Source organism: Ixodes scapularis, unplaced genomic scaffold (genome assembly GCF_016920785.2).
Source record: "Ixodes scapularis isolate PalLabHiFi unplaced genomic scaffold, ASM1692078v2 PGA_scaffold2__306_contigs__length_199485367, whole genome shotgun sequence".
Taxonomy (NCBI): Eukaryota; Metazoa; Arthropoda; class Arachnida; order Ixodida; family Ixodidae; genus Ixodes; species Ixodes scapularis.
In genome coordinates, this window is record NW_024609857.1 from 24,723,503 (window position 1) to 24,736,093 (window position 12,591).

At 45.1% G+C, this 12,591-nt stretch overlaps 1 protein-coding gene across 1 annotated transcript; it reads left to right on the plus strand.

Annotated features, from left to right (window-relative positions):
* Nucleotides 1–8,028: 8,028 nt before the first annotated feature.
* LOC8026846 (cuticle protein 10.9) lies at nt 8,029–12,366 on the plus strand. Its single transcript, XM_002406189.5, has 3 exons — nt 8,029–8,130; nt 8,712–8,744; nt 11,243–12,366. Exons 1-3 carry the CDS (start codon nt 8,122–8,124, stop codon nt 11,570–11,572), a joined length of 372 nt encoding a protein of 123 aa, XP_002406233.1. The 5' UTR covers nt 8,029–8,121; the 3' UTR covers nt 11,573–12,366.
* The last annotated feature ends 225 nt before the right edge of the window (nt 12,367–12,591 follow it).

A 12,591-nucleotide genomic window follows, 5' to 3' on the forward strand; every position in this document is an offset into this window, starting at 1 on the left:
TCGCTGGCGTCATTTCTTCCCTATACGTATGCATTAGTCATAGTTAGAACTACCACAACAAGCCCCATTCAAAGTATATTCTGCGACTCACGACGAGGAATACGGCGACGCCCGAACTGCACTGTCAGAAAACACAAAAACAACAAAAATAAATTGCTGTGAACGCCTGAGGCACTCTTTGCTGTACAAGGAGGGCTACTCCCGGCACACCGAACGCAGCGCCACGTGTGTTGTCTACTTGGACGGTTTCACAAGCTCCCACTGGCCGAGCCGCGGCAGTCCCAACAACGCCCCGTATTTTGTTACCTGTGGTCGTGGTGTCAAGTCCTGGTGTATAGTGACCTAACAGCACTCGACGCAGTCACGTGACGTGACCTCACGGTGTCGTCGTGGTGACACGTGATATTATGACGTGTATCACGTGATATCATGACCTACGAACAGCTATCGATAGGAATAAGAAAAAGAGATGGACGTGTTGTGCCTGAGTCATGCGCCGCGCGAAGTACTTCTTACAGGATTCGGTTGTCAAAGGAAGAAAATCTGCTTTTTACCTTTGAAACGTGCAACTCTCTATAAAATAACATTAATCTAATCTGAGATGCACCTAATGCATCCTAATTAGGCACATAAAGGGGGAAATTAGTAATGATCCGCGATAACTCCTTTTTTTATGATTGTGGTTTTTTGGGGTGAATACGAGTTTAGATATTTATAGAAATTGCAGCAGGGTGTTGCCACGTCAGTTCGTGCAATGACGGTCTGAGTCATTTGTTTTTTCATATTTATGTAGAAACTATATGCTACAGCCATGTTTTTGGGAGGAGCATTCAGTTATATGCGAAAGCGGTAGCTGAGTTTCTTCCGGAGGTATACGATCGTGAATTTCGAAATGTGGAAGTATCCCAGATTCCGCTACGGTACTTTGCACAGTCGTCAATTTCATGCCCAAGCATGCACGTAGTAATGAATTGTTTTACTTATCTTATGAGAAGTTTACGACATGTACAAAGAATAATAAAAATTGCAACCAAACATTTTATGCCAAAAAAAACACGAAACACGTCAAATGAACACGTTTTAGAGACACGTTTACACATTATTTACCATCGAACTACTTCATTATATAAAACGACGCGAAACATGTCAAAATTACATTCTTTAAATGCATTTCCCGAATATTGTTACGGTGATGTGCGACCGGCAGCAAGTGACAAAGATGTACTTACTCAATGAGAGAGGAAGATATGATGGAAGCCGGGCCGTGCTCGGGGAGCTTTGCGCGCAATGGTCAGCACGCCATTGCACCAGCGTCGTCGTCTTCTTCGTCATAATAAAAGAAAAATATGCTTAGCCATTATTGTAGTTTTTCAGAGCGAAGCTCTTAGGCACAGTTTTCCGGGTTGAGCGGCGTCAGCGTCGGCGTAACCACGCTAAATTTAGCGGCAAAATTGTCGTGACGTGACCTCCACACCAATTTAATTCCCCTCTAAATTTAGGGGCGAAATGACGTCGCATGACTTGGTGTACCTATGAACAAATTCAGTTTCTCCGCTAGATTTAAAGGAAAAATTGACGTAACGTCACCTCAACAGCAATTATATTCCCCACTAAATCTAGCGGGAAAATTGACGTCACGTGACCTCAACACCAACTCGGTTTCCCCGCTAAATTTAGCGGGATAGCGGGAAAAATTACATCACATTTTTTTTTGGTGTCACGTCACCTACGAACAAATTCAGTTCCTCCGCTAGATTTAGTGGGAAGAGTGACGCCACGTGAGGGGAAGGAGGGGAAGGTATGAAGGAGGAGGAAGAAAGGAGGAGGCGGAGTAGGGGAGAGGAGGAGGATGAGGGGGATGAGGAGGAGGAGGAGAGAGAAGGAGGGGAGAGGATGAGGAACAGAAAAGGAGCTGTAGGAGAAGATGAGGAGGAGAGGCTGTGGAGGAGGAGGAGGAGGAGGTGAAGGTATGGAGGAGAGGACGGTGCGGACGAGGAGGAGAGGAGGGTACGAAGGAGGCAGAGGACACGAAAGAGGAGGAGGGTGCTGAACCAGTATCTGAGGAAAATGATCGATTTCTTTCTCAAATTGTTTCGCACGGTATATTCAAAAACTAAAATACATCAAGAGCTGCGCTCTAATTTCCCACTACAGAAATTTGTAAACGTTTTTCATTTTTTTCTCTCCCCTCTTGGCGCGAGGAGGGGGAAGACGGGACTTCTCTTCGGCCGTGCCACGCGAAGAGAGTTAAGAGCGCTGCCTGGCGTCCCGCCAAGAATGGCGCGACGAAATTCTTTGTGTCGTCTGTTTGAAAGACTTGTTTTCAAACATTACTCACGTTATGCGAAATCCCACTTTGGCAGTATCCAGTTGCTACGCCTAATGTTGGATGGTTTTGGAAACTTCCACCGCGCTTACCCATTTACTTCACGGATCATCGAGCACTGGAAGCGGTCGTCAGCGGCATCCACGACGCCAGCGATGTTTATTTATCCTTCACTTACCCAGAGCGCCTGAAGGCGCTCTGGGTAAGTGAATGAATGAATAAATAAATACATTGCTGACGTCAATTTTACTGTTAAATATAGTGGGCAAATTAACGTCACATCACCTCATGTCACGTGATGCTAGGTCACGCCTCGTCAATTTTCCCGCTAAATTTAGCGAAACATTTTCGTCATAGGACCTCGTGTCACCTCACCTGAAGTTATGTGACGTGGTCACATGAAGTGATGTCACGGTGTTGCCGTGGTTTCGCGCTATATCATGACGCCATGTGACGTCAATTTCCCAGATAAATTTAGCGCGGAATACTTCAGCGGTTGGACAGACAAACAAAAATCAGTTATCGAAGATTAAAAGCTATTCGCCTCGAGATCTAACCGTACGTATCGCCACCGTGCGGTCGAAATTGAAAACATGCGAAAGCGGGGATACCGCCGTGCGTCGTGTGCTACGGGCGCACGTTTAGAAGTGTGGACATCGACGACGCAAGCCCATTTCTGACTCAGCTTGACCCTCGAAAAGTGTTCGATGTTTTAGTTGTCATTTCTTTTTACTAAAGGCTGTGTTGTATCGTTTCGCATGCTTGGAAATGCAGCAAAGCGATTATTATTAAAGGGAAGATGGGGCACTTCTACATTTGAGAAAAAACGTTTGAATTGCGTTCATCTGCCCTTTAGAATAACAGATATCACAATTATATTTCAATGCGATGCGCCGGAGAGCCATAAGAGCAATTTGAAAATAGGGCTGAAGCCCCGCCTCCCTAGCCTTGGCAAGCCAAAAGATCCGTCGATGACGTCACGTACAGCGACTGTCTTTCGCGTTTTTCTCGCGTTTCAAAATACTTGCGCGGAAAATGGTTTTGGTATTCGGGTTCACGAGGTAAAAATACACTAGAATTCACTTCTAACTCAGTTTTTTCAAGAAGCTCCGTAGCTTCCCTTTAAGTCGGAAGCTTCCATAATCTTAGTGTGTTGGGTCGCTGGTCCCATGTATTTTTGTTATCTGGCACAAACATTAGTCTTCATAAAACTTTGAATGCAGATGGGAGCTGTGGTTTGATTAGAAAATTAACCCGACTGACCGCGGCTCCCCCCCCCCCTTTAATAGACTAATCAATCAATAAATCCGTTGGTGAATTTTTCGTCGCAGGTCATATTGCATTAAAGAGGTAAAAGTACACATTCTTTTACTATTTTTACTGTCATAAATGACCTAATGTCATATAACACCTGAGACTGCGGTGGAAGAAATTGGAAACTTTTTAGTAGAAGGAACAGACACCAGAAAGGGACCACAGTCTCAGGTGTTATATGACATGATTAGAAATCACCAGCTCGCCTGCACACATAAATGGCATATTGCATCCCAGTTTTTTCACATAAATGACATATTGCATTCCAGTTTCAGACGTCCCGTTGTGACGCCTACAGAAATATGAACACGGGAAGCCTTTTAAAGTGAAGTCATTTTTAAGTTATTATTTAAACAGTATAATTACCCTCGGTGGCAATCACAAGCCCGCTCATGTGTTTTACCGTGCAAGCCTGTGTCATAGAAGAAGTAAAGACGTCAGAAATATTAAAGCAGGCCTTTTTTTTTTACTTTTTCCTGACTTTCTCCAGCACAAGATTTCGATCAAACGGCAAAAACAATCCCAATTAAAGCATCATTCGAATAATCCGAAAGTTAATCGATGAACAGCCCTCTCCTCATATGCGTTAGGTTAGGGCGTATGGCGATAGGAAAATCTATGAAGTTTGCTAACCCTCATCAGTAAAAGAGTGTCGCTGCGGCCGATGCTATCTGTGTCGTGGTGCGGGCTGTTTGTTAGAGTTGCAGAGTCTACTGTGTTTGAATGAAATATTATTTAGCCAGAAGGTTATAACATTAGCCTCTTGACATCCGCGGCCCTCGCCAAGAAGATTGAAGCGGGTGAACCCACACTACCGAAAAAAGCATTTAATAACACCAACATTTCTGCGTTGCTCGGTTACACTATAGTTTAGTACACTAGCGGCAGATAAATTAGGACAGTTTTTTCACTTGTATCAGTTCTCCTGTCAACGTGCAGTTCGCAGATCGTAACTAGAAGAGGCACTCTCTCCTCATCGGAACGTAGTATATTTGTCCAGACTCCGAAAAACTTACGCACACCATGGCACAGTAAAGGGAAACTGCAGAGGATCTCAATAGCACAATAATTTTCGATACAGCACTAACTTCTCTTCATGCTAAGTATTTATTTTACTGCAAAAAGCTAAAAGTAAAAAAAAAAAAACTTGAGTTTGCGATTTCCCAGCCCTCAGTACCAATATTATGTTATCCGTGTTGGAATTCATTGTTTTATTGAATTCCCACGCTGGTGAACCGACACATCTATTTTAAAAGGAACAGATATTTAACTTAAATAACGCAGTTCACGCGGAGGCAGGCATCCGTCGTGGTGATCCATGCTTCCCAACGTCTGCCTAGAGCAGACGACGCATCCACACAAGCGATGATTTAAATTTGTGTTGTACGCTGGTAACACGATTCGATCTTCACTGAAGCACCGAACGGTACCGCACCATTTTCCGCTAGAATTGTTTTTCCACCGATACTACGGGACAAAATAAACGCAAGAATCTAAGCCTTCACGCGCGAGAACCTGGAGAGCCTATAGGGCGGCCGTGCTTCTATCCCCGCTTTGATGATGATGGTAGAGCGACAGTAGCGCCCCCTCTGGGTCGATCTCGAGGCCAATAATGATTTTTATATAAATTTAAATTTTGTTGGAAGAAATTAATCTAAAAACGACTTAATTTGTTCACCCGGATACAAAGTCTTTGCGCTGAATTTTCTCGGTCACCAAGAGAGGGGAAACGCACTTTCCTGCCCTTTCCGCTCCTCCTCGGTCCGCGCACTGTTTCTATGCCCCCTGTTTCTGCTCCTCTTATTGTTGCCCTTTCGACTTCTGTTCGCTCCGTGCGCTTTCTCACACCACCTGGTTCTGCTCCTCCCGCTCCTGCGAGCTGGGTCCGTTGCTCAGCCAGCAGCGCGCTCGTCTTCAAAGCCGGCGACGGGGGTTTCTGGTACCGGGTACCGTTTGCTTTATTTCTTTTATTCTTTTTTTAAAGATAGTTTGGCGGTTATCGGCGGATCGACCTACACATTTTGTGCTTACGCGGCTCTTCAAGTTGGTTGGCCCTACAAAGCTACCCCTTTAAAAAGATCGATCATAACGACACAACCGAAGAGTTGCGGATGTCGTCATTCACGAAGCTTTGCCTTGATGTCTTGGCGCTTGACTAAAATCGTATCGGCTTGGCCAGCTTGGCCGTCAGAAACATATAGCACATTCACCTATAGAAGAAGCAAAACTTAGCACTTTATTTTATTAAAAAATTAATATTATAATTGGATATCGGCAGTAATGAAAGATTACTGAGAATTCATTTATAAAAATAAATGAATTCTTAATAACGCAACGCTAGTGGCGTTGCGTTAGCTCTCGTAACACTGGTATCTAGAGGATTCTACTAAAACTTTAAATCGCGACTCCCCTACAATACATGTAAAGGAGGTTGCAGCGGATTGCGGATAGAGTAGCGGGAGTGATTGAACGATCTACTAAAACTCTCTAATATGTTCATCACTCCCCGTAATGTCTGTTTAATGTCTTCAACAAAAAAAAAAAAAGAAAATAAAAAAAACTTAAACGGTCGTTTTTGATATACTACAAAATAGATTATATGATGAAATATTGCATTCCACGCATTCAAGGACTTGGAACATAAAGATCGCAGGTCATTTTCGAACTCGTAAACAACCTCCCCGCATCGTTAAACAAATTATTCGAGTTTTTGTTTAAGACTGCGCAATTTTCGACCCATGTCTAACCTGGACGGTTACGTATGCCAACACGCTGACCTTAACCCAATAGCTCCCTGGTGCCAAAGGTCGCAAATAATAATTAACGTCTCAAAAACGCAACTGGTTTCTTTCACGCGCGCCCTTGGACTTATGCGCCACGTGTCCTTCTTGCAAAGATCCTCTCTGTACTTCGTCTCATCGTCAGTAAAGAGGGCAGCCGACGATGCGAACCGATGAGAACAATCAAGCGGCGTCAAAAGCGCAGCGTCTCGGCATTGTTCGCGTTTTCGTGCGGAGGCTACCATCTGCTAAACCAATCAAGCGAAGAGAATGCGTCGTGACCTTGCACGTTTAGTTTGTGCGTTGTCGTTTGTGTGTCGTCTAACCTTTGACTACGCTCGGACCCTAGGTGAAAGCAAGTGTACTATACCTTACGTGGAACGCGCATGTGATAAACGTTTTGGCTAACGCTAACTGCTCTTTCGGTTATCGTCTATATACAATCCAAGACTGGCACCGACGTCACCAGAAACAACGAGCCTTAGATTGCGCATGCCACATCACAGCCTGAATATGTGCCATCGGCTGGATCCCGCTCGAAGCACTGATTGGTAAAAGGCGATGAGACAGAACAGAATCGCACGCTCAAATTACTCCCGACACACGAGAGTTACTTTGGTAAGAAACTAACCTCGACTTTTTTCTCAACCAGAGGAAACTCATCCCTCCTGGTCCTCTTTCACAATATTCAAATGACATCTGAACTTTATAGCAACTTATGCCCGATCCCATCTTTACCCAATTGATAATGTGTGCGAATTTTGTCCCCCCCCCCCCCCCCCATATCTGCTCTATTCTTCTAATTTCATGACTCCACTTTGCTATTTACAATAGTGGGCTGGGCTAACCTCCCTAACAGCACTGCGACAAAATGGAATCCTACAACATTCTTAGCCATACTCAGTGATGATTTGCAACCATTTTCTTTAGCATGACCTTCGATTCATTTTCATGCATTCTTCGTATAAGGACTGTACATGTCTAGCTTATTTTCTACAGTTCATTTTTTTTAGGTAACAATGATGTAGACGAATTGGTGTCCTTTGCTTTCATACAACAATCCTCCCCCCCCCCCCCCCTTTCTTCTTTTTTTTTTTCCCCTTTGCGTAATGATCGCACGAACCATGGAGAAAAAAAAAAATACAGGAAGATGATGATGGCCGAAGAAAAAAGAAAAAAGGGGGAAAATCGTGCGTCATGAAAAGTCATTTTCTCTGCACTCTCCCTCTCCGGCAGCGGGCGGAAGGTGCCGTCCCACTCGACTCTAACGGGTTTTTCGGCTGTGGCGGTGAGGGATAACCTTTCATCCCGGAGGAGCACGCGCTAGAAGCGAAAGTTGTCGCATTCCTCTCTCTCCCCCCCCACCATCGCTACCGCCGCTGGCTTCCTCAGGTTCATCGTCGACGTCATCGTAGCTTTTCCTCTAGTAGCGTCAGCAGCAACAGCAGAAAAGAAGTCGTTGTTGTTGTTCTCGTAGGGGGCGGGGCACGAAGCTCTCTCGTCGACGTCGGTATTGCGCAATGTAGGACAGCGGTCCGCGATTGGTCAGCGGCGGACAGCCGGTGTCCGGCGGACCCGCTATAAAAGCGGAGATGAGCGCTGCCAGAAGGCATCCACAACTCGCGGCATCATATTTTTTTTGTTTCGCTGGTGACATTCCACTGCCTCTAAGGAGCACCCTACCAGCCACAACTCTACGAAATGTACAAGGTGAGCTGATGCTGAGACGTCGACTTCACCGATGCCTCCGGGGTGCATCGTCCCGGCCACTCGAATCCTCGAGAGGACGGCTTCGGAGCTTGGGCTACCAGCATTCGGATTACGACCCTGCGTCCACATCGCAACGTTTTGCTTGCCTTTTTTTTTATTCTTATCTTTGGGAGGCTTTCGTGAGTGTGGGGGAAATTAGCTACACCTGACGTACTGCTTTGCGTTATTTGTTGTTTTAAACCAAACTTTTTTGTCGTTGCTTTGGTGACGTCTTTCCGATTACGTATTTGGCTTTAATACAGAGACGATTTTTTAAACTTGGGTTTAGAGGTTTGCTAAGAAGTCTGTGGGTCTGCCAAAAGGAGTGGTCACTTTCGAGAAACGAAACGCAACTTTACGACCCTGGTTATTCTTAAAGTATGCTGCTATCTAGCTATCGCTTTACTCGTATATCCTACACGATGTGTTTTTGTCCACGTAAAGCTAGAGCTTTCAGGCGCTCTATAGATATGGTGTTATGGTCAATTAAAAGCGCAGTTGAGCCCTTTGTATCCTCATTCTGTTTCTGATAAATGTTTCAGATCACACTTCTCCTGGCGTGCGTCTGCGCTGCTGTAAGTACCCTCCAGATTTGTTTCCTATTCCGACGCAGTACTATCATTTGCAAGTTCAGAATAGTCTGGCTAACAACGCCGCACGCTTTCCAAAGCTATCTTGTGAGGAATGCCTCTAAGGATATCTTATGCATTATAACCAGTATGAATCTGCTTTATAACGCTGGTTTCGTCTCGGTTCACGTGTGTAGAGTATGCAAGAGAGACTCGAAGCACTCTAAAGGCAGTATTCGAATATTTGTGTTCTGGTGTGTAACAGCGCAACGACCGCTTTTCACTGCTCACGACGAGATTGTTTCTGCAGCGTTAGATGCCCTTATAACATATCGTAGTGGAACGCAACGTAGTGGAACGCTCAAACTCAAATAACTGAAATAGCCTTATGGGATTTGTTTGTAGCGTGCGGCTGCGATACCATCGCCATAAAGATACTGTCACCGAGACTTTCTGCACACTGCTTACAAACATTTTGCGACTACTACACTTTGCCGAATGAATGCCACTCTGTCGGGACCTTAACGCATGGGAAGATTAAAAAAAAAAAAAAACATTCATTATTTGACCGATTTCAGATGTAAATTTATATTGAAAGGAGGTTGATTGTCCTCATATATGGCCTCCAGACGCACATTACTGATCCTATGTTCAACCCCCCCCCCCCCCCAAAAAAAAAAAGAAAAGAAAGACCTTTATGATGGATAAACAATTATCCACTGGACAGTATTCACATTTCAAAGCGCAACGCTATATATACGTTTTCTACGAAATGTATGTAGTGAAAAAGAATCAGCTAGCCAGAGCGCATAATTTGACCTAGATGGTGAAACAACTCGGGTGCGTACGATGCTTCCTGTATTTCATGCTGTGCCCAAATCTGTATAGCTTGAATTTCTAGCAGCGATGATGCGAAACAATGGTATATAAACACGTACAATTTTTTTTATTGCATATTGCTCTTTCTGTAGCTGATGTAAGTGGATTCGTGGATTTCTAGAAGGTACCTCGGCTAAATTACACGCTATTCTCGCTCGACAGTAACGTTTGTTTAATTCCTTGCTCGATATATCTTCAAGATAAAGGCGGCCCAAAATCTTTCATTGGTCATGAACGATCGGAGTAACCTCAAAATGGCGGAATGTGTCTGGTTTTTATAAAACTGAACTTTCTGCAGCACTGCAGTCAAAGGTATAAGCTCCCGTACACTCGTAATCTTGGAAGCACTTCAAAGCCAAGTACTCGCACATCTAACATTGCCTGAATTTCAAAAGAAAGTTTTCCCGGCGTGTGTTGATTTGCTAGTCCTGCCAGTCTGAACGAGACACCGCAGCCAACTGTAAGGATGTAAGCACGAATACCTCTGTCCTATCCGTAGACAATATTTATGAGAAGCAATGAGGTCAACTAGATGGTCCATGATTGAGGTCATCCTTCATGAGAACTTTGTTCAACCAAACAGGCCGCAGACAAGTGACCTGACACTTCTTAATAGATGTACCACAAAACACGCAGTAGCAGAACCATCTTCACTACACAGGAGAAAGAGGTCGTGAAGAATTTATATGGCTTTCTTAATGTAACGTGTGATTTTAATTAACTCGTTTTTGTGCGGTAGTAATTTTAATTGGGATAAGATATGTCTTGAGAAAAGTACAGGGAGTTTCCGCGGAAAGAGAATCGCGTTTTTTTTTTTTTTTTTTTTTGCCCCGGTAAATAAAGTATGCATCGCAGAAAGCTCGAACCCCGTGAGAATGTGACGATGCCGGTTGGGATATAACGAGAAAGATTGAGAACATAACGTTACCCTAAAGAAAAAAAAAAAAAGCTACCTTTTTTCATCAGTTAACGTCCACCTAAGCCTAATATCGTCAAAACGAGAAATGACACTGTGGGCGCCTGCTATATTTCAATAAAAAAGAATCGTGTTAACAAGAAAGAAAATTTTGTTTTCTTTCTTGCTGACAAGCTTTTGTTCACTGAAATAGATGCTGCAGGTGCCCACAGTGTAGTTTCTCGTTTTGACGACATTAGGTCAAGGTGGACGTCGGCTCGTAGACATTTCGTTTTTCTCAATTATCTTTTGATCCAAGTAACGTCATGTTCTCGAACTTTCGCGTTCTATTCCAACAGATTCTCGTGGAGTTTCAGATTTACGCGATGCATAGTGTATTTCCCCGGGCCGAAGAAGACGGTTCTCTTTTCTGGGGAACTCGTTGTACTTGCGATTGTGATTAAGTTACATTTCAGAAGCCATTTAACTTATAGTCGCCGAAATAATGAGAAGGTCAGGGAAGAATTTCAGTCGATCCGCCTCAAGTACGAGCATTCCGCCTTCGATAGCGCTTCGGTATTTCGTAAGTCTCGAGCGTGAACGCGCAGCCAAAGCACGGCGGAAGGCATCAAGCGCGTGCTGGAGGCCGAGCGTTTCGAAGAGACGCCATGTCGGTCTCACCTTTGTCAGTGACTGACTCCACTCGCTCCATGTGGTTCATTGCTTGCAGGCCGCCCAGCGGGGGGGTGCACCCCAAGAGAACTACGGCCCTCCGATCCCGTACGCCTTCCAGTACCTCTCCCAACTTGAGGACGGCAGCCACTCGCACGAGCAGAACGGAGACGGCAGCGGCAAAGTCACCGGCAAGTATACCTTGACGCACCCCGACGGCACCTCGAGGACCGTCACGTACTACGCCGACGACACGGGCTTCCACGCCGACATTGTGACCAGCGAGGTGGGCACCGAGTCCAAAGACCCTGCCGACGTGACCATCCAATCCAGCGCTGTGCCAGGACCCGAGGCCGCCGTCGCCAACGAGGGCAACCGCCGCGGTTGATCGGCGCCCGGAGGCTTCAAGGGCTAGATGAACCGCTAGACCGCTACGACGCTTCCGCGCTTCAAACTGTGACGCTTGTGTGAACGTCGTGTGCATCCGTATCTACGATCGACGTCGTATCGGAGATGTCGCGCGTCGTCTACAACATCGCAGATGCGGGCCTTGTGTAAAGTTTACTTCCTCACCCCGATTCCTGTAACCTGTCCTCTTTCGCCTTTCGCGCTGTCGTGCTTCCCGTGTTTGTGTCTTGGTCTTGGTCATCGGGTTCGTCTGCTGTTCGTCTTGGTTCGTACTTGTCTCTTGTCTGAAGTCACCTGTGCATTCTCTCCGTTCTCCTTGTTGTTTGCGTGTGTGATCTGCACTTCTACTGTATAATCCTCAACGCGAAAACCGTTGCGACTGTTTTTCCCCTTTTGGGCTAAACAATCGAGGGAACCAAGGGTCCGCCTTTCTCTCTATTGCGGGTTTGTGTCATTCTGTCGTTCGGGGTACATTCTTGGAGTATCGTTTTGCTGTATTTCCGCTTTTCATTTCTTTCACGTGCCAAGACGTATCTAACCGCCACGCGCCTGTGCTGGTGGAAGGAGTGTTGTGTTCAAGTTTCTTTTGCCATTGTCATTGCTTCCTTTGTGTGACTCTCCCTTTCCCCGAGTGTCATTTTGTGGCTCAATTTTATTTTATTTTAGTGAGCTATCCGTCTCTGTGTACCCACAGTACAATAAAAAGCAATTGCCTTGACTACCAGTTTATGCCTGTTTCATGTGGTAACGAAAGAAGAAACTGTGGCAAGAAAATCCTAGAACTTTTTCGCTGGTAGGATCTGCTACCAAAAGCTACTACTGAAAAACTAAAATTGCACGTCCAGAAATACTTTTGATCTGCATTTCTAAGGTCCGTGCCTTGCAGAATAGTTTATCTGAAGGTTCTATATTTCCAAAAGGCAAACGACAACCAAGAACGTCATATCTGGTTTTAGGAATTTTTAAATGTTCACCGTGATTACCTCAAAACCTTTCACG